This window comes from Eleutherodactylus coqui, chromosome 10 (assembly GCF_035609145.1).
Source record: "Eleutherodactylus coqui strain aEleCoq1 chromosome 10, aEleCoq1.hap1, whole genome shotgun sequence".
NCBI classification, from domain to species: domain Eukaryota; kingdom Metazoa; phylum Chordata; class Amphibia; order Anura; family Eleutherodactylidae; genus Eleutherodactylus; species Eleutherodactylus coqui.
In genome coordinates, this window is record NC_089846.1 from 131,991,398 (window position 1) to 132,017,854 (window position 26,457).

The window sequence follows — 26,457 nt, forward strand, 5'->3', positions numbered from 1 at the left end:
TTCAAGATGTAGATGTAATTTGATTATGTAATGTTGATATGTTTTGTTTTGGATTATGAAAAAATTGTAATAAGGAGTTTTTAAAAAAAAAGACAAATCATGCTTCAGACTTACATGCTGATACTTGGAATGGGCAAATCTGTCTGCATTCTTTTTGAAAGATGAACCGGTTCCAATTCCTTCTTCTTTGATGCAGGAGAAATACGGAATTACGGTAGATGTCAGCCAGTCCAGTGAACAGCTTTTCATGAGCAGGATCTGCTATTAAGGAAAATGCTTTTTTCATAATGGCTGTCTGACACCTAAAGAAAGGTCTCAAGCGAGTTCCCTAATAGTACATTAAGGGTGCATTCAGACGACCGTATATTGGCTGGGTTTTCACGCCCAGCCGATATACGGCGTCTCTCTCTGCAGGGGGAGGAGGCTGGAAGAGCCGGGAGAAGTGCTCTGAGCTCCTGCCCCCTCTCCGCCCCTCTGCACTATTTGCAATGAGAGGAGGCGGAACAGGGTGGGGCTAAGTGCCGGTAATTAGCTCCACCCCTGTCCAGCCTCTCCTCATTGAAAATAGTGCAGAGGGGCGGAGAGGAGGCAGAGAGGGGGCGGGAGCTCAGAGCACTGCTCCCGGCTCTTTCAACCTCCTACCCCTGCAGAGAGAGACACCGTATATCAGCTGGGCGTGAAAACCGAGCCGATATACGGTCATCTGAATGCACCCTAAGGCAGTCAAAGAAAAGCACATTTTGGAGCAGATTTAATTTTTACCCCCCCCCCCCCCTTTAGAAACTTTGACAAAATACTTACATTAACTTTTTTACTTCAGTCTAGTTTTTTTTGTTATTATTACCTGAAGATCCTCCAGTAAGAAAATGTATAATACAGACCTGTATACCAAAACATTTAGGGGATTTTGGAACTAATGTGAAACCATGACTACATATAACAATCTGCACATGCCATTACAAGTTCATGGATGTGATATTTTGAGCCTGTTTCATGAGTTGGTTGTTACTTTTGTCAGTGAATGTCGGCTCTATTGTTGTTGAAAGTTGTTTTGGAGTTACGCCTGTCTTTCTACTGAGCATCGCTTCCGTATGAGAGCAAAGATGCCTTTGCCTTTATCTGTATTTATATCTCTTTCATCTATTGTTTATTACACTGGTAAGTGGGGGAACCCAGTGACCTGCTTACCAGAAATGTCTGTACAGTAATGCAAAACAACCCTGAAGCCCTTACCGACACGTAGCGGAGTTCTTCCTGAGCCAGCAGTTCTGTAAAATAACAGCCAGCTGGTTCTCATCATAGAAATCCTCTGTACTGGTCAAGGTAGGACAAATCTCCACTTTACATACAATCTGATGGCCATCACATGTATCAATCAGCTACAACTCACCCTAAACAGATTTGAAACATAGTTAACTCTTTGATACATCTGTATCATCTGCCGAACAATCTAAATCCAAAGAGTGAGTGGTTCTTCGGGGATGTCCTGATCTACCAAAGTACCAGAGCATCCTCTGGTGGGCCCAAAGTCTGACATAACAATAGACGGAAAGGTCCTGTTCAAGACAGCCATATTTTGGAGCTCAATTACTTGCCACTGGGGTCCAGGGGCGTAACTATAGAGGATGCAGGGGATGCGGTTGCACCCGGGCCCAGGAGCCTTAGGGGGCCCATAAGGCCTCTCTTCTCCATATAGGGAGCCCAGTACTATGAATAAAGCATTATAGTTGGGGGCCCTGTTACAGATTTTGCATTGGGGCCCAGAAGCTTCAAGTTATGCAGCATGGTTTAGGTATGGGTACGGGTACAGATACAGATAAAGGGGGGGCCCAAGCTCACATTTTGCGTCAGGGCCCCCGAGCCTTTAGTTACGCCCCTGCTGGGGTCTATTACTAAATCTTAGATCTTATTGTTGATATGTCCTGTGTGCGAAGTGCTAGCAAAAAAACTTTAAATTAAAAGTGGACATGTTTGTGTTCAGGATGATTTCCTAAGGACAAGAAAGCCAGTCTGTCAGTGCATGAAAAGAGAGTCATAAAAAAAGACATATGCAAATGCAAGAAAAAAAAACTAACAAAAACTAAAGTACAGGTTTTGCTTATTGACAAAAAAAAACAAGAGAAAAAAAGATAGTATTGACCTGGCGGCACACAGTGCCCGTGTCTCCGAGTCCTACAGGCCCCTGCGGCAGTGGTGAGGAAGCCCTCCTCTATCTCTTTCTTTTTCTGACTAAGTAAAGTCAGATTTTAGAAGTGGTTGGGGCCGGGAAAGTTAAGGAGCTGGATGGGTCTTGCCTCCAGTTTTAAGGTGCCCGGGCAGCAGACGGGACACCGCCAAAGACACAGGTCTCTGTATTAGCAGAATAGGGACTGAGTGAGGGGTGCAGAGGTCGAACCACATCTTGACACCATGTGGGTGGCAGCATCACATTGACAAACAGAAAGCCAGACCTGTTCAGCCTTGCATGCTGCCAGCCTGTAGATGCTGGTAGTCTTTGGAGTCTGGACTGTCTGTAAGCATGAGTGCAGTGGAGGATAGACCTTGTTGGGGGTCCGGGCTGGCTCAGTAGTGACTAAGTGTTGGACTATAGTAATGCCCCATACAGGAGATGAGGGTTGGATTGTAGGACATTGCAAGACGAAAGGGTTGAATTTCAGCACATCGGTTGAAGATGATGGGCGTTGGATTGTGGGACATCGGAAAAAGATGGGGGGATTGATGGTGTGAAGGGTGGAATCATATCTCTTGGTATAGGGAAGAAAATGGGGTGCATGGTGAAGGAAGAGTGGGGCGGAAGCAGTCTGTTGGGAGTATTTTATAGTTTGCCTGATTGCTTTTGGCATTGCATAGAATGCCTAGGAAATGTGTAAAATATTCAGTATTTCGTGCTTGGATGTCCCATTTTGGGCATTCTTTGGATTGCCTAGGCATTCTATGCAGTGGCTTATTTACCACATTGCCTGTAACATATATACCCTGTGATTCACTATTTTTAATATGCTTTACAAAGACTCAAAAAGATTGAAATGTTGAAATTTTCTAAAAGAAGAATAAAAAGTTTTTCTACTCGCTCTTTTCGAGTAACTGCATACTCGTCTGAGAAAATGCGGGGGGGGGGGGTGGAGAGAGATTTCTCTCACTCCCCCCCCCCCCCCCCTTCCCGCTCCCCTCCGCTCTCCCCTGCTGCCCCCTGCTGCCCCTCCCCTGAGCACGCTCGGTGGAGAAAGCAGTTACTCGAGATGAGTGAGGCTCGCTTGAGTAACTGACCTTACCGAGCGTGCTCACTCATCTCTAACTGGTATATAGGCCGTAGGGGGCCCATAAGGCATCTCTTCTCCATATATTTCTAATTCTATTGTGCAGCTGGCTGCCTGTCAGGCTATGCAATTTTCTCCATTTGCATAGCCTAACTCCTTCCTTCTCCTGCTCATTATGGGCGGAGGCAATGATAGGAGTCGGGCTATGTCATGCAAGAAGTCTCATGGCCCAACAGATGGCTGGCTTTAATATAGAATCAGAAAAGAACTGGCACTGAATTCTGCATTATGGAAGTGTGGGGGTGCCAAGGGGCTGAGGGGAGGGGGCCTGGAGACACAGTATATTTAGGTGGCTTCTGAAGCGCAGATGGCGGTGCACTTAGAGCGCTGCAGAAATGTGGTAAGGGGGTCCTCTGGGCCTCTCTGGCTTAGGGGCCGGGTCATGATTGCGACTCCTATAGCTACTCCATTGGTAGGTAGTATGTGACAAAGTAACATCCACATGAATGCCAGGACTCAAGGCTTCCCAGCAGAATATTATCCAGAGCCTCACAGGGCCTTCCTGGTCTGTATTTTTCCCATAGTGCATCCTGGTGGTATTTTGCAATGTCTAAGGGACAGGTCTCAGCCTAGGAAACGGCAGGGATTAGAGTATGGCCCTGTCACGATGGCACTACCGTCTCTCACCCAGATGGTAACCGAAGAACAAGTCCCAGGGGCCGTAGGAAAGCTATAACATGGGGTTAGCAGCTTACTTGGTTTTGTGGATGTCACGGGTGACGCCACCATTCCTTCCTCCGCTGTGAAACTGAAGATGTAATAAAGTCCACACACATGGGTAGTAGTGAAAAACACACAATTGCCACGAATGGTCAGCAACTGGAACTTTACTGGAGCAACTTGCATAAATTACAGTACGGTGGATGGAAGTAATTGAAATAAACACCCCAGGGCAGGCAGAATTAGCGAGGAGGACAGGGAGGCAGACACAGGATAATACTGGGCCCACAGTCCAAGTTATCTGTGCAGCACCCCTCCTGGAAAAATATACTCCTAACTCTCTATCGGTCACTCACTCATTTAGCCAGACTAGACCTCTGCACGGCGGACTCTACACTTCAGACACTCTTTCAAGGTAGGGGAAAAAACTACTAGACCACCTCTCTGCTTCCTCCATCTTCACCACATGCAGGTTGAAGGTACCTGCATGTGGCCAGCACTCTACAGCAAGCTCTCTTAACACACTCCACTCCAAACTCAGACTCCAGGCAAAAGACAAAAGACCCAATCATCCAGCTTGCAAACACATATGTATGAAACATGGTCACATGATTTACAAAAGATACATTTCCAGACATGACCCAGACAGTAACCCATTTAGTGCTGCAGCTAGGCAATACACTTAATATTCATGCAACATAAAACATACTGACAATACACATAAGCACGAGACTACATAGATCATCCAGTACCTTCCAGAAACTTCCATTCATCAACTTCTGCACACTACAATTTATCCCTTTCCAATCCACTGTCTGACATCTAAAGACATTCTGATTGAAGGTTGTGCAGCTCCAATGTCAGAAGACATCCGGCAGGGTATTCTTACTGTAGATTACTGGCGGCTCTGTTGTCGGGGGCCTCTCTAGCATGTCGCATACCGCAGTACTGGCTCTAGCCAGCAGATGGCGCCATTGTATAATGGCAGAAAGAAAAAGTCCCCTAGGAAATCCTTAATCCAAAATTGGATTGCAAAGGGTTAATGCCAAAAAAAAGCAAAGCACGCGCACCTGGCAATCCACTAGATATAAAAATAATGAGTTTCATCAGACCTGGCCACATTCATTCATTGCTCCGTGGTCCAGTTCTGATGCTAATTTGCTAATTGTTTGTTCTTGTAGTGGATACAAAATGTAGAAGAGAATGATGATATAAAATATGAAGGAACAAAGTCCTGAGAAAGAAAAAAACTGGAATCAAAGGGGTTGTAGGAGACGCAAGAAAAAGCTACCCAATCAGCAAGAGACAGTAAGCAGCATGTCTCAGAGTGTTATTATACTCTCACTATATTGACACTGGAGCAGATTGATGTTTTATCCAAAGACCCTAACTTTGTTGCAACAGCCAGCTCCAATCTCTTCTGGATTTTACTGGATTTGAATACATTTGCCAGGAGGCATTTTTATGAAGAGGACTTGCCATATGTAATTGACAGTGTTAGGCTGCCTGCACATGGGCGGATATTTGCTGCGGAATCCACAGTCGGCATCTGCACAGCGAATCCATCGCAAATACCGCCCGGTCCTTCCTATGGAGATCCACTGCTTCCTTCACATCAGCAGAAATCAATTGCGATTTCTGCTCGCAGAGGAAAAATTGCAGCATGCTACATTTTCATGTGGGCTCCGCATGGACGGCATTCCTTGAAGTCTATGGAAACCGTCCGACCCGCGGCCCGTCTGCAATGAACATTGTGGGCAGGTTCAGATTCCGCGTCATCGCCTATTGACGGCACAGAGAAAAAAATGTGATAAAAATCTGTACTGCACATGTGCAATGGCTAGCCGCTGGGTCCATCCGTAGTATAGAAAAGACGCGACAGAGCAGGTAAGAGCGGAATCCGAGTGCAGGCGACCTTAATATTCATATTGTGAATATTTATAAACTTGTATATATACAAGCGCTACATTCAGAGAGTGGCCATGTGGGTGGTATACAGATTAATCAGGATGTGGAAATAGTAGCATCTGACATACCTAATCCACCATTCTAACCAATGCAAGTGAGAGGGCCAGCCCTGGATGGATTACAGTGTTTAACAAAGCATGATTTAAAACCACACATCTTCCCCCAAGTACTGATCTACACCCAGGGGCGTAACTATAGAGGGTGCAGGGGATGTGGTTGCACCCGGGCCCAGGAGCCTTAGGGGGCCCATAAAGCCTTTCTTCTCCATATAGGGAACCAAGTACTATGAGTAAAGCATTATAGTTGGGGGCCCTGTAACAGGTTTTGCATTGGGGCCCAGAAGCTTTAAGTTATGTCTCTGTGCAGCATGGTTTAGGTATGGGTACGGGTACAGATACAGATAGAGGGGGGGCCCAGCTCACGTTTTGCATCAGGGCCCCTGAGCCTTTAGTTACGCCCCTGTCTACACCCATTTCTAACCTGAATAGAAGACATTGAAGGTTATGCAGAAACCAAAACCTAATACTTTCTTGATGCTAAAAAGATATAACAAGGATGGATGTGTGATTGTTATGGGTGCTGCGGTTTACTGCAGTCAGGTTCACAAGACACTGGATGATCCTTCAAATACATCATTAGAAGTTATGGCCCTTTTACATGGACAGACATGTTTTTTGGGATTGCCCCCTGATATGCAACTTCTGTAACTCTGTCCACTCTACTACCTGTAAAATGTTACACTTGCAAGTTTCTAAGTCTCCAACCCTATTCCTTCTACATCTCTCTGATCTCCCTTTACGCACTGTAGCAGGGCAGTGTCAGACTGGCCTGCAGAGGGTGCTAGATAGGCAGTCTAGTACCTGGAGAAAGGATAGGGTTAACACTTGATGGGTGTAGCAGGAGGTGGCTACAAAAGAACCAATTCCTGCCAGAAACAGTGAGACGTTGGCTGAGAGAGCCAGAGAGGCGGTGAAGGGACTTGAAGCTCGAGGTCTGGTGCGGACCAGTTGGGTCTGTCACCCTGTCTGATGGAGGAAGACGCCCCCCAGATGCCCCAGGCGGGGTTAGTGAGAGGACCCTGTAGGTTGTGAACCCTAAAGCTATAATGACTGTTTATGATTTGTGATGTGCTGTGAATAAAGGCTGGCAGGAGCCAGATTTAAGGAAATTTCAGACTGCTGGAGCATATTTTCGTATGAGGTGCGCCACTTTCTAAGCATGTGGATGGCGATCCAGAGGCAAGTGAACCCTGACTTGTTACAGAACTTATCACAAATCTATACTTAAACACTTTGTTAATGCGGCCCGAGGATTACTTGCCCTGCAAGGGAAGGGATTAAAAGCCATCTTTTGAGTGATAATCATTGAGTGTAAATGTGCCCATCTTTCCCTTTTCTGCCGAACAATGAATTTCAGTTCTGCATGAAATCCATCATTGGGTAGAACAGCTGATAAGAAGGACCGCATGCTGTGTTCTGCCCAGGGACTGCTGATTACATTGTCTCAGCTGTAGAAAAAAAGGATAAAATAGGCCAGCACTTCCTAATAGAAATCTATAGGTGCATGTTACAATAGAAGCAGAAACCAAAAACGGCAACAGCAATAGCTATTCAAGGTGCAAAGGTAGCCGTCACACCGGGAATCAAATACTCCTCTGAGATACAAAAAGCCCCAGTGTTGTAAGACACACTTGGTAAGTGGGAGCCTAATTCTGCAGTATGGCCCAAAAACTACAAGGCACTTGTAGCTCCTCCCAATAATAACTGATAAACAGTAGTTCTAGCATCTAAACTCCAGGCGATCGGCTCCCCACCATGATAGTGGTCACATGTAAAGGAGTTGTCTTAGTTGTAAGCAGAGCACCTCCTACATTGCTATACAGAAATATAACCAGACGTGTAAAGTCATAAACAAAAAAATGCAACAAAGTCTTTCTTTATTTTGTTTCCATGCAGGTTTTTCCCGGTCATCAGCCAACATCACATCCAGACTGGCCAATATGTTTCAGATGAATATTCAATGGAAATCTCAAGCTGCCAACTGCACACCAGTATACCAAATTACAATTTCAGTAAACTCCGGCAAACTAATTGGAGTAAGTCATCTGGCATCTAAGTTTGTCAGCTTTACACTAATCATTTTGGTAACCCCTCCCCCCCCCCCCCCCCCCCCCCCCCCCCAGATTCATTATACTTAAAGGAAACCCATCACCAGATTCAGGCTGCCTGAACCTCGAGCGGCATGATCCTGGGACAGGTAGGTATACTGCGCCCATGCATGTTTTATTCTGAAATCTTGCAGCATTCCATAATGAACTTACTTGGAAGTTTGAAAAACATGGTATTACGGATTAGTACCGATCCTTTCATTCATAATATTTTCATGTATACAGGGTGTGTTCACACATAGCTGATTTGTGGTTCTTATACTCAGCAAATTATACTTCCTTACCCCATATGTTTTTTTTGTAAACAGAATGCATTAAATGAGTTTGAGGTGCCTAGGAGCCTCCGTCTGCTGGGGCACAGTAAGGTTCCATTGGGTGCTGTGTTTACAAGGCTATTTGTCCCTAGAATGCATGTAAAGGAGAAAAGCTATACCCGTCATAGAGACCAGATGGGCATTTAGTGCACTTTATTTCACTGTAGGAGGGAAAGGTGTTCTGCCACCAGTGCTTCTCTACTACTGACAGAAGACTTTAATGTAATAATGTATACAATTATAATCATCCATTAATACCGGTATTATGACTGTTCCAGAGAAAGCAGGGCCAATTACCTTCAAAAACCTGCTTGAAGTCTAAAGGCCCTTTTACATGCAACGATTATCGCTCAAAATGCGTTCAAATGGCTGAAACTCAACAATATCATTACATGTAAGCGCAGGCATCATGCACTATTCAATTGTCATTTAGCCAACATAATGTCAAAAGACATTCCATTTGAATGGTATTCGTTCAGTCCCTTGAGCAGCTTACTGAATGGAGGGGGAAGTGTTTGTTTGCCTTCATACATAATGAGTACATTGTTTACTCATGACAGGATAAGGCAATGGAATCCTGCTGGCCAGATAATCTCTCGCATAAACACTCCCCCACCTGAGCCAACAACTGATACTGAGTTTACTTTAGTGAATGAAGGACATAGAGATGATTCAAGACATTATGTGTACATGTAATTTTATGCAAAAATGTCATCAATTCGTCCAGTGGTTCGGCGATTATCTTTGTGTGTAAAAGGGCCTTAAGTCTAAGGATGTATATAAAGACATATGAGGATAACAAGGCATATATAATACACGGGCAGCTAGCCTTTTATTTAATTCATTGTTCTGTTACTGCAACAGGGGCTCCAAATATATTTTCCCTACATAGTGGAAATCGGTCGTTTTTCTCGTCTGGTTGGTCTCAACAATTACTTTTCAACGGAAATTAAGGCTTGTTGCAACGGCACGATAATTGAAGTGGCCAACAGGAGTCATATGCATTGGATGGCACGAGGTAATCATTGTATGAAATTCTTATCTGTGATAAAGGAACATTAAACCTAGAGAAGAATGACAAGTAAACGAGATGATCTCGTCTTCAGTATTTGTCAGTCTGCAGGATTATCCGCAGAAACAGTCTTGCAGAAATCCTACAAAGAACGGGGGCCGATCTCCTACTGATCTGTTCTAGATGTAGCTAGCATATAGCTGAGGAGTGGGTTTAGCTACAGGAGCAAGGCTTCATGCTTATGGTTTCCCATTACAAGGAGGCTCCTGCTTCAGGAGGATGTCTTAACCCTTTGCAATCCAATTTTGGATCCAGGGTTTCCTAGGGGAGTTTCTCTTTCTGCCATTATACAATGGCGCCATCTGCTGGCTAGAGCCAGTACTGTGGTATGGGACATGCTGGAGAGGCACCCCGACAACAGAGCGGCCAGTAATATACAGTAAGAATACCCTGCCGGACGTCTTCCAACATCAGAGCTGTACAGCCTTCAATCAGAATGTCTTTAGACGTCAGACAGTGGATTGGAAAGGGTTAAGGTGCTTTGAGATGGAACGATTGCACAGGTCTACAAAACAATTTTTTGAGCCCTTTTTTTAGATCCATTAACTGATTTTGTATACTCAGTGTATGAATTACAGAAAGGACTTCCATTTTCCAGTATCACATCAAGTTTTTAAGAAATCTTTGGCTCACGCCATACCACTGGAACCACAAAACTAAGTGCCTATATCTTTCCCTTTGACCAGTTTCTCAGGTCTGCACACTTTAAAGGGCCCACGGTTATCTTGATCCTCCAGTTCATTCCAAAATAAGGCCTCATGCCCATGGCCGTAGCTAACTCCGCCAAAGAAATACCGTAGCAGAGTCCAACATGGCGCCACCCCCCCAAAGACCCTTACTCGCCTCTCCGGATTCGCCACACCTGGCCTGTCCGTTGAGCCAGTACGCATGTGCAGTGCAGCGCATGTCGCGCCGGCGGCGACGCTTAATCACGCAATGCTTCTGCTGTGCTCACAGTGGAAGTATCGGGTGATGGACAGCTTCCATTGACCTCAATGGAAGCTGGCCGCACGTTTTTCCACGGCAATTAGAGCATGCCGCGGTTTCTCTCACACTGTGGAATTCCGCGGTAGAATTCCGCAGTGTGAACATTGAGCTATTAGGTATAATAGAACCTAATAGTTGCGGGATAACGCCGCGGATTCCCGCCGCGTTTTACACAACAGAAATCCGTCTGTGGGCATTAGCCCTAAGCAAAATTAACACTTTTGACAAATGAGGTTATGCTCTGTCTCTGTTTTAACGTCGGGCCCAAAGGATAGTCCTGGAACTATCTTTTGGGCCGGAATACGTCGGTCGCTGCATGGGCTCCTATGGGAGCCAATGGCAGCAGCTGGAGAACGGAAGTAGGAGGGAATTTAGCAGCGTGATTGCTAAATTCCCTCCCTCTTCTCTCCTCCCCTCCGGCTGATTGCAATGGGAGGGGGAAGGTCGGAGGCAGAGCCAAGCGCTGCCCCATCCCGCTTCCTTCTTTTGCTGTCTGTTCCAACATTGCGGACATTTCTGATATAATTTACACCAGTTTTTATTGTAAATTATACATCAATCTGTCGGTCCGGTGTGGAGGGGCCCCCTCCTGACAAGCCTTACCCGCTTTTCGATAAAGTGTCAGGGCAGGCGTAGGAAGGAGAAAAGTTGCAATTCTCTTTACACAAGTACATATTTGCGCAAATATTTGTAACATTTTTGCACACAACTTAACAAGGGTCCTATTAGACAAGCCGATTTAATGTTTGATAGAGTGAGTGACATCACCGCTTACCTGTTCACCCTGTTTAGACAGGCAGATACATCATTGGCGCGTTCAAACGGTCTTTCACATTCGCTGTATAAGTGATTGAGAAGGACTGACTAATCGCTGTTTAAACTGAATGATAAGTGAAAAAGTCAACGATGATTTTTATGCCTGCATAACCTGAAAGACGAATGAAAAGTGAACGATTATAATTCGTAGTTGGTTGCGTTTAGACCAAAGGATTATCGTTCACTTTTGTTTGAGCGGTTTTTTTTTTTTAGGTTTTTTTTTTTTTAATGATAATTGTTCCATATAAAAGCACCTTTAAGACCATCAGCCACGCCAAGCACTGGCATTAAAATACTGTATGGTGGTATAAAGCAGCACAGAGATGGCAGTAATGATCACCATTTCATATCACTTGTTATTGATCAGTAATTACCTGCACTGAATTACAGGTAATGAAAAAACATCAGTGAAAAACTTCATCTGTGTTTGGTACTATATGGAATATATAAGCTGCACATGGCAGCCCACAGACAATCCACCCAACGGGCAATATAGATTGTATTATTGGTGAGTATCAGGATTCATTCATGCATTATGTCATCCATCACATAACCAACTTGTAAGAGTTAGCATAACTTGTAATGTAACAGTTACGTTAACCACTTTGTGACTGCTGACTGTAAATTTCCGTTGCTGCTTTGCTGAACTCTGTGCAGCAGTGACCGAAATTTATGTACCTCATTTCGCCAGCGGTCGCATACCCCAGAGCGGCTGAAACACTCATAACAGGCGGTTAATAGCTGCCTCTGCTTTGGTTGCAGTTATCAGAGTGATCAGAACTGATTTCACCGTTTCAATTGAAGGAGTGAAGTCTGCTGCGAATCTGCGTCAAAATCTGCACTAATAGCAAGAGAAGATTGTGCAAGCAGCACACGGGAATCTTCTTGTTTCAAATAGCTACATCCGTAGATGCATCTTTATAATGTCATAAAAAGCAACATTTCGGCCCGCTTCTGGCCTTTATCAAGCTTTATAAAAGCTAGGTGCGGGCCAAAACATTGCTTTTACAGCACCTGTGTTGATGTCGCACACCTGTGATGATAAAGGTCACGTGATCAATGACTTTTATGGGAGGATTCCGGGGTCACAGGACCTGGGTGTGATCAGTGTGTGCAGGACTCTGCTGTGCTGCTTGTGATCCCTATTGTATGGGATGAAGAATGTATGTAGCAGAGCTGTATGTGATGTACATAGAGTAGTGCTGTGTATGTGTGTGTGTGTGTGTCGTGCATGTAGCAGAGCTGTGTGTGTGTCGTGCATGTAGCAGAGCTGTGTGTGTGTCGTGCATGTAGCAGAGCTGTGTGTGTGTCGTGCATGTAGCAGAGCTGTGTGTGTCGTGCATGTAGCAGAGCTGTGTGTGTGAGGTGCATGTAGCAGAGCTGTGTGTGTGAGGTGCATGTAGCAGAGCTGTGTGTGTGAGGTGCATGTAGCAGAGCTGTGTGTGTGACGTGCATGTAGCAGAGCTGTGTGTGTGACGTGCATGTAGCAGAGCTGTGTGTGTGACGTGCATGTAGCAGAGCTGTGTGTGTGACGTGCATGTAGCAGAGCTGTGTGTGTGACGTGCATGTAGCAGAGCTGTGTGTGTGACGTGCATGTAGCAGAGCTGTGTGTGTGACGTGCATGTAGCAGAGCTGTGTGTGTGACGTGCATGTAGCAGAGCTGTGTGTGTGACGTGCATGTAGCAGAGCTGTGTGTGTGACGTGCATGTAGCAGAGCTGTGTGTGTGTTGTGCATGTAGCAGAGCTGTGTGTGTGAGGTGCATGTAGCAGAGCTGTGTGTGTGATGTGCATGTAGCAGAGCTGTGTGTGTCTGTGACTTGCAGAGCTATCTATTATCTATCAAACACCCTAGAGATGCAATGGCAGTGACATCATCACAGGTCCTAAAACAGCAGCCATGTGCTTACAACTCCAATAACTTTCACTATATTATATTCGTAAGTGGCACATTGCGCCACCAGAAACACTGGTACTATAACTTCCTAATAATTACTAGTAATGCTCTATATATAGGAAGAAAAGATGTAAAAATCACATGGGTAGTCTGTCAAATATTCAACATTTTTAATCAATAAGTTCTCACATTTGAAGAATGATCGCTACAAGTCCAACTATTATAGCAAGGGGATACAGAGTGGCCACTGCAGGAGAAGCGTGGTATTGCATGGCACTCATTCACATTCATGCATTCAGCTGACAAATGTCAGATGTCTAATTAATACATTAATTTCTAGCTAGAATTTAACTCACTTGCAGGAAAGTAACTACATGTCAGTCGGGATTTGTCTTGATATGAGATTTGGAGGTGAGTTGGAGGCCACAGAAGGACAGTGGAATGGGCTGGAACACCATTGTGGTTTTGCAGTGATCTATAATAATCAGAAAGACAGGGAAATACAGTGAATTTCCTTTTTTTACACAGGAGCATGAAGAATGAATCACCAAGATACAAATCTATTGCATGTACTCAATTTTGTTATTTCTTTTAATGCAGGGAACAAGATGAAAACTCTAGACCTGCACCGCCTGCATCAGCACAGTAAGTGGACCGTGGCTTATGTTTTTGTGCCAAAAAATGTCACTTAATTAGTTTGTCAGCAGTTCTGCAGGCAAAGACGACCCAACGGTTCAAGCGAATGGAGATGAACTGTAGTACCAGACTCTAGGTCTCAATACCCTCTTATAAGAGACTGGTGCATTATGACCAGTTCAGTTTTGCATTCCTGCCCATATGATGCAAAATATAGTACGTCTGGGTTCACACTGGGCGGATTTGCCACGGAAATCTAATCCCGGGCTTAGCCAACCATGTGGATGAGATTTCTCAGAAATCTCGTCCACACGGGAGGGCAAATCCGCCCCGGCAAAGCCGGCACTGCGGTGCGGATTAGCCGGCCGCAGCATGCTCATTCTTTTTCTTCCTCCGCTGCGGCCGCGCTCTCCTCTATGGGAGCGCCGGCCGCAGCAGAAGAGCGAGCGGCCGGGCCGCTTCAAAACGCGCGGCTAAGTGCCACGGGTTTTGAAGCAGCGCTTCTCTCAGCGGAAATCTCGTGGTTTTTTGCTGCGGCCAAACCACGAGATTTCCGTCGGGATTCCGCTGAGTGGGAACCCAGGCTAATAACTGATGCAGTTTCAGTAATCTGACAAATGGTAAAAAAATCACTGTGAGAACTGATACAAGTCCAATAAGTCAAAGCAGTGGCGTAGCAATAGGGGTCGCAGTTGTGACCTGGCCCCTAACTTTAATGGGCTTGCCCCCCCCCCCCTCATCTGGCTAAGCAGGGGGTACTGTGGCACAAGGGGCTCTATTAGTTTATAGAACCACAGGGTGGCTTTCAGTATGGGGGCACAGAGGGGTCTCTGTTACTATATAGGGCCACAAGGACTTTATTACTATGTAACGACACAGAGGGGGCTCTTTTAGTATATAGGGGCACGGGGGCTTTAGGGACACAGGGGGACTGCATTATATAGAAGTTACTAGAGCTGGGCCTCTGTATGTAGGCTGCCGTTTAATAAAGGTTGTATCGTAGATATGCTGTCTGAATATGTATAATGTGTTTATGTATATTTGGGGGTGAACCATGGCTGGTAGCCAAGGAAAGTAGCTGTGTGTATGTGGAGTGTTCGGGTAGGACAATAGGGAGGCCCATAAGCCTGTAGCTACGCCACTGTGTCAAAGTATATTTTGTTTATCTGTTTCCATTACAGTGAAGTCAATGCAAGCCATTAGAACTAATGTAATCTGTTTTATCATCTGTCCTCCCAGTGACTAGAAAATCACTGGAGAAAGCTCTGCCTTGTATTTACTAATCAGATAATGGCTGTTATTTAGTCAGTTGAACCAAAGTATATGGTGAGCAACATTTTTGTGACATTTTTCATCACTTGTCAAACTTGACAAGTGGGAATGGTCTCCATAATAATAGTTAAAGGGAATCTCTCACCTACTTTCAGCTAAGCTTATGGGCTGAAAGTAGGTGACCTGCTGCGTCCGAGGACTGAAGTTTTATAATTACCTTCCCCATCGTTCCTCGGGTTCCAGTGCTGGAAGCCTCTTCTCAATGCATTGAGCGGTGCTTATAAGTAGTCCGCCCGTTATAAAATTAGAATGAATGGATTACTTAGCAGCACCCTTCATTGCATTGAGCAGCGGCTTCCAGGACTGACACCAGGGGAACGACAGGGAAGGTAATTCTAAAACTTGGATCCCTAGATTCCACAGGTCACCTACTCTCAGCCCATAAGCTTAGCTCATATGGATAAAAGTAGGTCACAGATTTCCTTTAGGATAAAATGTATTAAATACTGTAATAAAAGTTGCAAATTTCTAGATGCAAATCTACATCCGCTCAAAGTATGTGCAGATCACTTTGGCGTAAAAGGAGGACCTTCAGCTGGAGAAGGCAGTTGGCATATATGGAATGGATGATGACCGGTGGTTCTCTTGACTTTATTAGCATCTGAAAGCAGTGGGATCTATCATCAGATGATGAGTTGTCAGCCAGAGCAGAATTGTCCACTCTTATTTCTATCTTGGCTGTACACAACCTGCGATCCCCACCTGGTTCTACAGTAATGGAGCGTTAGCTTCTTCATGTGTTACATACATTTGTAAACCAAAAAGTTGCTTATTTGCATTTTCAGGCTTCAGGATTTATTACGCACCGGAAACGAATGTCAGGATAATTTTCCTTCTGATGGATTGTATTTAGGATGCAAATTCCCATACTATAAGGAATCTGCAGGTTCTAAGTATCTACTGTTTGTGGTCACCGACACGTCATACACTGTAAGACCTTCCTTGCTCTATGCAAGAGCTCGTGAAATAGGTAAGTGTTATTTCAAGTCGATGGAAATGGCTATGATGATTATTACATGCAAGGTAACGATTAGAGACGAGCAAGCATACTCGCTAAGGGCAATTGCTCGAGCGAGCATTGCCCTTAGCGAGTACCTGCCCGCTCGAGAGAAAAGGTTCGGGTGCCGGCGCGGGGGAGCGGTGAGCTGCGGCAGTCAGCAGGGGGGGAGAGAGGGAGAGAGATCTCCCCTCGGTTCCTCTCCGCTCTCCCCCGCAGCTCCCTGCCTGCCGCCGGCACCCGAACCTTTTCTCTCGAGCGGGCAGGTACTCGCTAAGGGCAATGCTCGCTCATCACTAGTAACGATCCAATTTTTGGAAACCTCATGCAGACAGCCGTTCTGTGCAGCAATACGGCAACAATTCCCATAGTAACCAATCAGATTTCAGCTCTCATTTTCAAGAGTTGCCGAGGAATATAAATGCAAAAACTTGATTGGTTGCTTCATTTCACTTCATGCAATTATTTCAACGTCTGTTGCAGTAGTCTAGTAAATGTCCTACTTTGTACCTGCCCAGTATAATGGGGTATAAACAAGATAAGGGTTCTGAGATATACCCCATTTCTTTTTTCCCACTAAGGGCATTTTCACACTTCACTTTTTTTAGAAAAATCCCACATTGTATCAGCTTTTTTTGCTGCAAGTAAGGTCAATAGGGAATAATGAGACTGCACTGACAACAAAACTGACCTGTGACCAACATGGGGGAGAGGTGTAGGCAGGGGAACATAACATAAGTGATCATGAATAAAACGGACACTGATACCTGGCAGTTTGAATAAATGAACTGTTTTATTTCTACTAGCCTCAAATGCCGATTTTCCATCTCTTTATTGGCATTCTTTTACATGTTGGGTTGACTCGGGGTCGGTCACAGCTTAGCATAAATATAACTTTATCAACCATGTATACCAATGAACTGGTATGGACCTGTTGCCCACTAGAAATATGGCAGTAGGTCACCAATTTTATATCCACAGCTGTGACAAGCTCAAAACCTGAAACATTTTCATCCCCAAATTTACTGTTTCAAAGGAAAAGGAAAGGGTAGGTGGGTGGGCGATTCTCTCCAGCAGAGAAGAGGGCTATTACCCTCTGCTGGGTGCTTAAATGGTGTTCGCCCCTTTCCTACTCCAGCATGTACAGCAGCCAATAGGAGTAGCCGTCGGCATGCTGCTTGCCCCACTTCCGTCTGATCAGCCTGCCTACTTCCACCCAGGAAGCTAAATGCCCCAGGAAGAGGAAACGGACCCTCCCTGGCCAGCCAGAAGGTAACTGCCCTAGACCCCGGCAGGCGACGAGGCCAAAATGGAGCTCTCTGCTCACCTTACCCAGCTTAACTATTAACCTGTGCGGTGCCAAAGCACACCCCCTGCGCCAGCGCAGTAAAAGTCCCTGCGGCTATACGCCCATGGGACTACAAGACACGCTACAGGAAGTGCATTTTTGGGGCATTTTCTTCTCATTGTCATGTGGTTTTGGGGTCAGTGGTGTCCTTTTGTAGCAGGCTTTAGAGTTGGCTTAAAAAGGCTAACTAAAAAACGCACGTGAAATATGTTTGTATTAAAGAAAAAAAAAAGCCACCCTAAAATCCTCCCTAAAATTACATGTACCGGTGAAAAGTACATTGGCTTTTTACATGTGTTTTTCAGGGTAAAAATGATGCAATCAAAAAAGTTTGTGTGTGTGTGTAAGGACTTAAACGCATTTGTGAGTTTTAGTCCTGTTATGCAGCCGTGAAAATCATGGCCGCATGACGGGACGAGAGAAAACCATTAATTTCAATGGTTTTGTTTTCACTATCGGGATTCACTGATAATCTGTGGAAATGTACATCCATAGAGTAAACCCAATAAGTTGAGGTCTAAAATCATAGTTTCTGAACATAGTAACATAGTATGTAAGGCCGAATGAAGACAATGTCCATCTAGTTCAGCCTGTTTAACCTCCTTGTTGATCTAGAGGAAGGCAAAAAACCCCAAGAGCAGAAGCCAATTAGCCCTTTTGGGGGTAAGATTCCTAACCGACTACCTAATGGCAGTCAGACTAATCCCTGGATCAACCTCTAATAGTTCCTACCTGTCTGTAAATCCGGATCAACAACCCGCTGGTCACCTAATGTCTATATCCTGTAATATCCTTCCGCTCTACAAAGACATCTAGTCCCTCTTAAACTCCTCTAAGGATTTTGCCATCACCACATCCTCAGGCAGAGTTCCACAGGCTCACTGCTCTTACAGTAAAGAACCCTTTTCTGTGTTGGTGATGAAACCTGCTTTCTTCTAGACGTAGCGGATGCCCTCTCGTTACCGTCACAGTCCTAGGTATGAACAGATTGTGAGAGAGATCCTTGTATTGTCCCCTAAAAGTATTTATATATGGTTATTTGGTCGCCCCTTAGCCGTCTTTTTTCCAGGGTGAATAATCCCAATTTGGATAGCCTCTCTGGGTATCCCAGTCCCTTCATTCCATGTATTAGTTTAGTTGCCCTTCTTTGAACCCCCTCAAGCACTGCAACATCCTTCCTGAGCATCGGTGTTCAGAACTGTACACAGTATTCCATGTGAGGCCTGACAAGTGCCTTATATAGTAGGAGGATAATGTTCTCATTCCTCGCCCCTATACCTCTTTTAATGCACCCCAAGACTCTATTAGCTTTTGCAGCAGCTGACTGGCATTGGTTACTCCAGTTTAATCTACAATCCACTAGTACCCGCAGGTCTTTTTCCATATCACCTTTCCCTAGCTGTACCCCATTTAGTGTATATTGTGACATCCGTTTCCCCTGCCCATGTGCATAACCTTACATTTATAAACATTGAACTTCATTTACCATTTTCTGCCCAAGCCCCCAGCTTATCCAGGTCAGTTTGTAGCCGCACATTGTCCTCCGTTGCATTGATTATCTTGTATAATTTTGTGTCATCTGCAAATATTGATATTTTACTGTACAGCCCCTCTATCAGGTAGTTGATAAATATATTGAACAGAATGAGGCCTAATACTGAACCCTGTGGCCCCCCGCTAGCGACGGGGGCCCAATCAGAGTGCGAACCATTTATTACCACCCTCTGCTTTCTATCTCTGAGCCAATTCTTTACCCAGATGCCCACGTTTTCACCCAATCCGAGCTGTCTCATTTTATATATCAGCCTTTTATGCGGCACGGTGTCAAATGCTTTAGAGAAGTCCAGATATACGAGATCAATAGACTCTCCCAGGTCCAGCCTAGAGCTTACTTCATCGTGAAAGCTGAACAGATTTGTCTGACATGAGCGACCCTTCATGAACCCATGCTGGTGAGGAGTTATTCCGCTGTTCTCCTTGAGGTGTTCTTTGATGGTGTCTCTCAGCAACCCCTTGAATATTTTTCCAGTTACTGAAGTGAGACTTACCGGCCTGTAGTTACCAGGCTCTCTTTTGGCCCTATTTTGGTATATTAGAACTACATTGGCAATGCGCCAATCCAGTGGTACAACCCCGGTCTTGATAGTATCCACAAATATAAGAAATAGCAGTCTAGCTATCACATTACTTAGTTCCCTTAGAACCCTTGGCTGCATTCCATCTGGGCCTGGTGATTTATCAATTTTAATCTTCTTTAACTGGTTCCGCACTTCCTCCTGTGTTAGGTATGTAATATTTTGTGCAGGGTTCATTTTATTCCGCTGAATCTCATGTGACATTTCCTTTTCGTTCGTGAATACACTTGAAAAGAAACTATTTAATAGGTTTGCCTTCCCCCTGTCGTCTTCTATGATTTCCCCTGCATTATTTGTTAAAGGGTTAGTGCTCTCAGTGCAAATCCTTTTACTTTTAATATAATTAAAGAATAGTTTCGGGTTGTTTTTTGCTCTCTTTGGCAATCAGTCTTTCTGCCTCCTCCTTAGCAATTTTGATCTTTCCTTTGCATACTTTGTTTTTTTTCCCTGTATGATTTTAATGCTTTCTCGCTGCCTTCTTGCTTTAGTAGTTTGAATGCTTTCTTTTTTTCATTCATTGCCTCTTACCGTCTTGTCGAGCCACATTGGTTTCCTTTTACTTGAAGTTCTTTTATTTTTGAAGTCTGAGAAGAACGGCGTTCTCTAAATTGGTATTAATGTTGACTTTCTTCATTACAGCAAAGCCCAAGAGTCCAACAATAATGTATGTGTCTGAAGTCATAAATGGCATTCTGTATGTAAACTGGACTATGTCACCACCTCTCAAGAACCTCAATTTTGAGGTTCACGTGTCCTCTGATAAATGGCCAATTGAGGTAACCTATTTTTACCATTAAAACTGTTGTTCTTTAGGTAATAAACATATATAAAATTGAAATATAATTGAAGATATTAATAGGATTTCTTATTACAACTAGTGAGAAGAACAATAGCTTTTCTTCCACTAAGGCTATGTTCACATCACCCTTTAGCTTTCTGTTAATCTGTTACATCATAGGAACAGAAAAACAGAACGTTAGATCCGTCAAATGACAGAAACAAGCGGCACCGGATGGCCCCTATAGACTATAATGAGGCCTGTCCAGCTTCCCTTATGCTGTCTGACATTTTCTCAAATGAAATAGCATAGTGTGCTTCATTATATTGTTTTGGATTTTCAGAGGTTCTGAAAGGAACCTTTGGCGCAGATGTGAACATAGTCATGTTCGTGAGTTGGAGACCTTTGTGGACCTGTGATGGGGGAGCTGGATTCGCTGTCAGGCATGTTCTAGACTCGGGATGATGGTAGAGACAAGAAGTCTTCTATGTACACAGATCTTAGCTGCTACTTCAGGAGAGGTACAAGGCATCTTGTTCCCACAGAATGGGTGCAGTCTCTGAACTCTCAGAAGAAAGCTGCAGAATGAACACAACTCTTTTAAACACAGTTCTTCACTTTAACAGCAGGCTGTTCAGGGAATTTGAGCAATGTTATAGGTCCCTCAGGTAGTGTGTGAGTGGGTCATCCCAGAGCATGGTTCTCTGGCCACTTGTGGTGGGGTCTAGTCAATACTTAGCCAGAGGGGCACTCGCCTGTCATGGAGCAATGTTGGCATGATGCAAAATCTGGTTGCTTACTGGCTGCTGGTGCGCCTCCCCATAGTGTTGGGTTAATCTTGTGGTGGTGGTGGTGGTGTGGGGGGGGGCTCCCAATTATTCCCTCAAATGCATCAGTGTGGCAGCTTAGCTTCAGTAGAACTCTGCCGCTACTAATAAAATCTTATTTCATATATATTCTACATACTATACTACTACATACGTCACAGGCAATGCTCACTGAGCTCTGAACATGCAACTCAACAAGAAAGCAGTCAGAGAAAGCAGGTCTTAAATAATTAAAAAGCAATTCTGAAATCAGTCAATTGCTGAGATCTGTTGTTGGCTGCAGCCCCTGTGACCTCCCATAAACCAGGCAGGAGTACCCCTATAAACACAGACCGGAGCGAGGGACCAAGCAGCAGCATTGCACACAGCAGGAGAGGGTAGAGATGAGTATTGACTGTTTTTCCTACTCACGGGGGAAGAGGCTGTACCAAGATGTTGCAACTTAGATAATCCCCTTTAATGCAATTTTAAACTCCCAGACAACACATAAACCTATTTGAAACCTATTTGTTTCTATGACACAGTGTATATGTTACGTTGTGCATATTAGACGACATTTTGAATGGATGCTCATGAATGAGGGGAGGTGGAGTGGTCATAAATGGCTGCACATCCAATTGGAAGAATTGTGGCAAGTGGGGTACCACAAAGCTCAGTCCTGGGCCCAGTGGTGTACAACATTTTTATAAATGATCTAGATAACGGAAATGAGGGGAAACTGATCAAATTTGCCAACGACACAAAGCTATGAGGGGTAGCTAACACTAGGGAAGAGAGTATATTCAAAAAGATCTAGACAAGCTTGAGCAGTGGGCGGAGACTAACAGGATGGTATTTAACAGGAAGAAATGCAAAGTCCTACATCTGGGCAAGAAAAGTTTAAAAAAGCACATACAGAATGGGAGGCATTGGGCTAAGCAGCACATGTGAAAAAGACTTGGGTATACTAATAGATCATAGACTGAAGATGAGTCAACAATGTGATGCAGCAGCCAAAAAGGCAAACGCAATTCTGGGATGTATTAAGAGAAGCATAGAGTCTAGATCACGTGAGGTCATTATCCCCCTCTACTCTTCCTTAGTCAGACCACATCTGGAATACTGTGTCCAGTTCTGGGCATGCCAAACTGGAGCAAGTTCAGAGAAGAGCTACCAGGATGGTGAACAGTCTGCAAACCATGTCCTATGAGGAACAGTTAAGGCCCAATGCCCACAGGCGGATTTAATTTGCGGAATCCACGTGTGGCACTCATGCATTAGATCTGCAAATCAAGCCACGCATAAGGAAGCATTGGTCATGTGCACTTCATTTAACACCTGCGGATTTGTTTTTATTTGATTTGCAGATACCACGCACGGATAATAAATTGCTGCGGAGTTTTTCTGCGTGGATGAGCCACAGTGCATCGGTGCGGAAAGAAAACGCAATCCGTGATCTCCCGCAAGCAATAAAAAAATCAATTTAATGATGACTCGCAGTGCATCCACTGCGGAAAACTGCATGAAAAATCTGTGCCTGCTGTGGAGATGAGGCCTTAGGGATCTGCAAAAAAGATGGCTGAGAGGAGACTTAACAGCTGTCTACAAATATCTGAAGGGCTGTCACAGTGCAGAGGGATCAGCCCTATTCTCATCTGTACAAGGAAAGACTAGAAGCAATGGGATGAAACTGAAAGGGAGGAGACACAGATTAGATATCAGACAGTGAGGGTGATCAATGAGTGGAACAGGTTACCATGGGAGGTGGGGAGTTCTCCTTCAATGGAAGTGTTCAAACAAAGGCTGGACCCACATCTGTTTGGGAAGATTTAGTGCAGTGTTTCCCAGCCCCAGTCATCAAGAAGCCCCAACAGGTCATGGTTTCAGGATATCCTATGGTAATATCCTGTGGCAATGTCTGTGGCACTGACCATTATTCCATCACTTGTGTAATATTGAGGAAACCCTGAAAACATGACTTGTTGGGGCATCTTGAGGACTGGAGCTGGGAAACACTGATTTAGTGATCCTGCACTGAGCATGGGGTTGGACCCGATGACCCTGGAGGACCCTTCCAACTCTACCATTCTATGATTCGAATCCCATGTATATCCCCTTTATACCTGTTTCTTTGCCCTTTTCTTTTGCTTCTCCCCATTTAAGATTCAGCGCCACTTATTAAATAAATGCTCAGGTCAGCGGTTTATCTCATGATGCCATACTGCTAAATATTATCACATTGGCTGCATTAAGGTGTATTAAATATCTGTAAATTAAGAACTCACTCGATTCCTGATTAAGAATAGGGAATAATTAGAATAGGATTTACAGAAATGGGTTCTTTGTCCCTTCAGTTATTGCTTTTTTTTTTTGTAAATTCCTTTTCAGGTAATTGTTTTTATATTTATTAATATCTGTTTTTAGTTAAACCGAACTACGGAGAACTATAGTATGAACATAACCATCCCTCACACTGATGGCACGCTGAAAGTCAAAGTACGGGCAAGCTTTACAAAGTATGTCAATGATATTTCAAATTGGAGCGACTGGAGTGAGGAGCGGATAGTTCCAGGTAAAGTACAAGTTATAGGTATCCAATCATTCCTAAGGCAAGTAAGTGTATTTTCATGACACTGATAAGGTTTCGGACAAGTGGGCAACAATCTGGTAGATTGAATACCATTATGTCATTAACAGATTCAGGGCTTATTTAGACGACCGTATATCGGCTCGTTTTTCACGCCCAGCCGATATACGGTGTCCTTGTCTGCAGGGGGTGGAGGATGGAAGAGCCAGGAGCAGAAACTGAGCTCCCACCCCTTCCCACTATTTGCAATAGGAGGGGCGGGACAGGGGCGGAGCTAAGCACCTGTACTTAGCTCCGCCCCTGTCTCGCCCCCTCCTATTGCAAATAGTGGAGAGGGGGCGGGAGCTCAGTTCCTACTCCTGGCTCTTCCATCCTCCTCCCTCTGCAAACAAGGACACCGTATATCGGTTCGGCGTGAAAACTGAGCCGATATACGGTCGTCTGAAATGGCCCTAAAACATAAGAACAGGGCCTTGTATTTCAAGTAGTAAAAGTGTTTAATAGTGCTGAATTCACTCACCTGGTGCATGGTGGGAAATCCCATATGGAGTGGGAACCTACCGGAACCTAGTGTCCTGGTTCGCTTATGGTAATGATCTCCGTCCAATATCCAGGGTATCTGAAGAGACGTCTCGGAGAGGGAAAGCTCGCTTGAGTCCAGTGGGCTTTAGACAGGTAGCCAAATGGGGAAGAGGAAAAGAACTCCGTGCTCCAAGGATCGGGGTTATAAAAATGACCCAATGGTTATATAAACCGTATTTTATTCAGTCTTGTGAAACGTGTAAGTAAAAGTAAATAAAGCAATAAAACTGATTAAAAAGCCTAAAGGGGTACCAATAAAAACTACAGCTTATCCTGCAAAAAACACGTACTGACAGAGCGCTGAGCGGGGATCGCTTACAGTCAGCGTGAAGCCAGCGATGATTTCCATGCTGGTTGAAAGTGGGGCGACCAGTCAACTTCAAACGAATAGTTTAAACAAACTTTGCTCGATAATCATCCCATGTAAATGGCCCTTTAGAGACTAACTATTCACTTGCTATCTAATATATTCCATCCCTTGACAGGTGGCAGTGTAATGAGGTAATCGGTGTTATTCACTTCACCTGGCTCATTTAGTATATATATATTTTAAGTCTAATTACAAAGTGTCAGTACATGTAGCGCTCTTATTATGTAGTTTACTGAAAACCGCCGCACAACTGTGATTCTGGGAAGAAATCAGTGGAACAGTCTATGTAGGTGAGAAGGAAGGCACGGTATATGGGTCACTTACTGGGTTGTTGCATGCCTTCACCACAATGCACTCATCATCAAGAGTTTTAGCAGTTAACCCTTTCCAATCCAATTTGTATTCTGGTTTTCCTAGGCGGCTTACTCTTTTTCCGCCATTACACAATGGCGCTATCTGCAGGCTAAAGCCAGTACTGCATTAGGTGACACATTGGATAGCCTCCGACAGCAGAAAGGCTGGCAATATACAGTAAGAGAACCCCAATGGACGTTTTCTAACATCCGAGCTGTACAGCCTTAAATGATAATGTCTTTAGACGTCAGACAGTAGATTGGAAAGGGTCAATAGATTTCTAACCTCGCTACTTCTTACCATTTAACAGGCAAAAACAAGAATACAACGTCCATTTTGCCGCTTATCCTCATTCCCGCTGCTGTTATTGTCCTTGTAATCCTCCTTCTTGTCTACCTGAAAAGGTAAAAAAAACCTCTTATTTCTTTTCTTTTTAAATAGAATGTGTCATCACAAAATAACCTATTGGTTAAAACAAACTTTTATGTTTTATATATATATATAATATTATTTTATTTTCCATGTGTTTGTATGTACAAATAATTCTACAGTTCCTGCAGTTTTCACCCGGACCACTAAGCCTAATAGGCTGACATGTCTTGTTGTGTAGAGTCAACTATTCAGCAGCCATCTCACTATCATAGGTGGGCTTATAATGAAAGTGACACCCTTATGTAGATACCACAGGATCACCATTCACGATAGGAGATGCAGATGAAGAGGCAAAAAAGTTGGGTGGAGTGGTGCCTCAAGGGCTGTAGGCGTGGATAGTGGTGGTGCATCAAGTATGGAGGTGTTGCCCAACCAGATAACCACCCAACTGTTAGTTGGCATGCAGAGACACAGAATAAACAACTGAGAACGGATGAAGAATGGCACAACCTCCCAACAAAGAATGCAGGAAATGTGAGGATAAATCCAACTTCTGTTGTTACTCTGATTGTGTGAGCCAGCAAAAAAATCACATTTCAAGGTGCAGAGTCCTCTTCATCAGTAATGCAGCTGCAGAGAAGAATAAGGGGGAAGGAAATGATAAAGTTAAACAGAAAAGGAAAGGCCAGAGTAGGGAGGTCATACATACGGAGTCATGCATACAGTTACAAAAACTCAGATCGAGTAAATACCAGCGAATTAAAACAAAGCGTATCATTCTTAAAGGGAACCTGACATCAAGTCTTTGCAATGGAATCTATGGTGAACCTCCAACAGCGCTACTGAGATTTTTCGTTATTTGGTTTTGTAATTCGCGTCCCGCTTCTTTTACAATCTGCTTTTGAAGTTTTTCCATGCTGTATTCTAATAAAATGAAAGGACACAAATTTTGCATAAAAGAGTCA

The 26,457-nt window shown here is 44.3% G+C and overlaps 1 protein-coding gene across 2 annotated transcripts in view; it reads left to right on the forward strand.

Moving 5' to 3' along the window:
* IL13RA1 (interleukin 13 receptor subunit alpha 1) overlaps window positions 1–26,457 on the forward strand; it is a 75,316-nt gene that overhangs the window by 42,319 nt on the left and 6,540 nt on the right. The window contains exons 2-9 of one of the 2 annotated variants that reach the window (XM_066581862.1): window positions 7,901–8,040; window positions 9,291–9,444; window positions 11,692–11,809; window positions 13,796–13,840; window positions 15,949–16,133; window positions 20,283–20,419; window positions 23,652–23,799; window positions 25,431–25,524. In XM_066581862.1, coding sequence (XP_066437959.1) covers window positions 7,901–8,040; window positions 9,291–9,444; window positions 11,692–11,809; window positions 13,796–13,840; window positions 15,949–16,133; window positions 20,283–20,419; window positions 23,652–23,799; window positions 25,431–25,524 — 1,021 coding nt within the window. Of the gene's footprint in view, window positions 1–7,900; window positions 8,041–8,103; window positions 8,202–9,290; window positions 9,445–11,691; window positions 11,810–13,795; window positions 13,841–15,948; window positions 16,134–20,282; window positions 20,420–23,651; window positions 23,800–25,430; window positions 25,525–26,457 lie in introns of those variants that run through there. The other variant, XM_066581864.1, reaches the window with a different exon arrangement.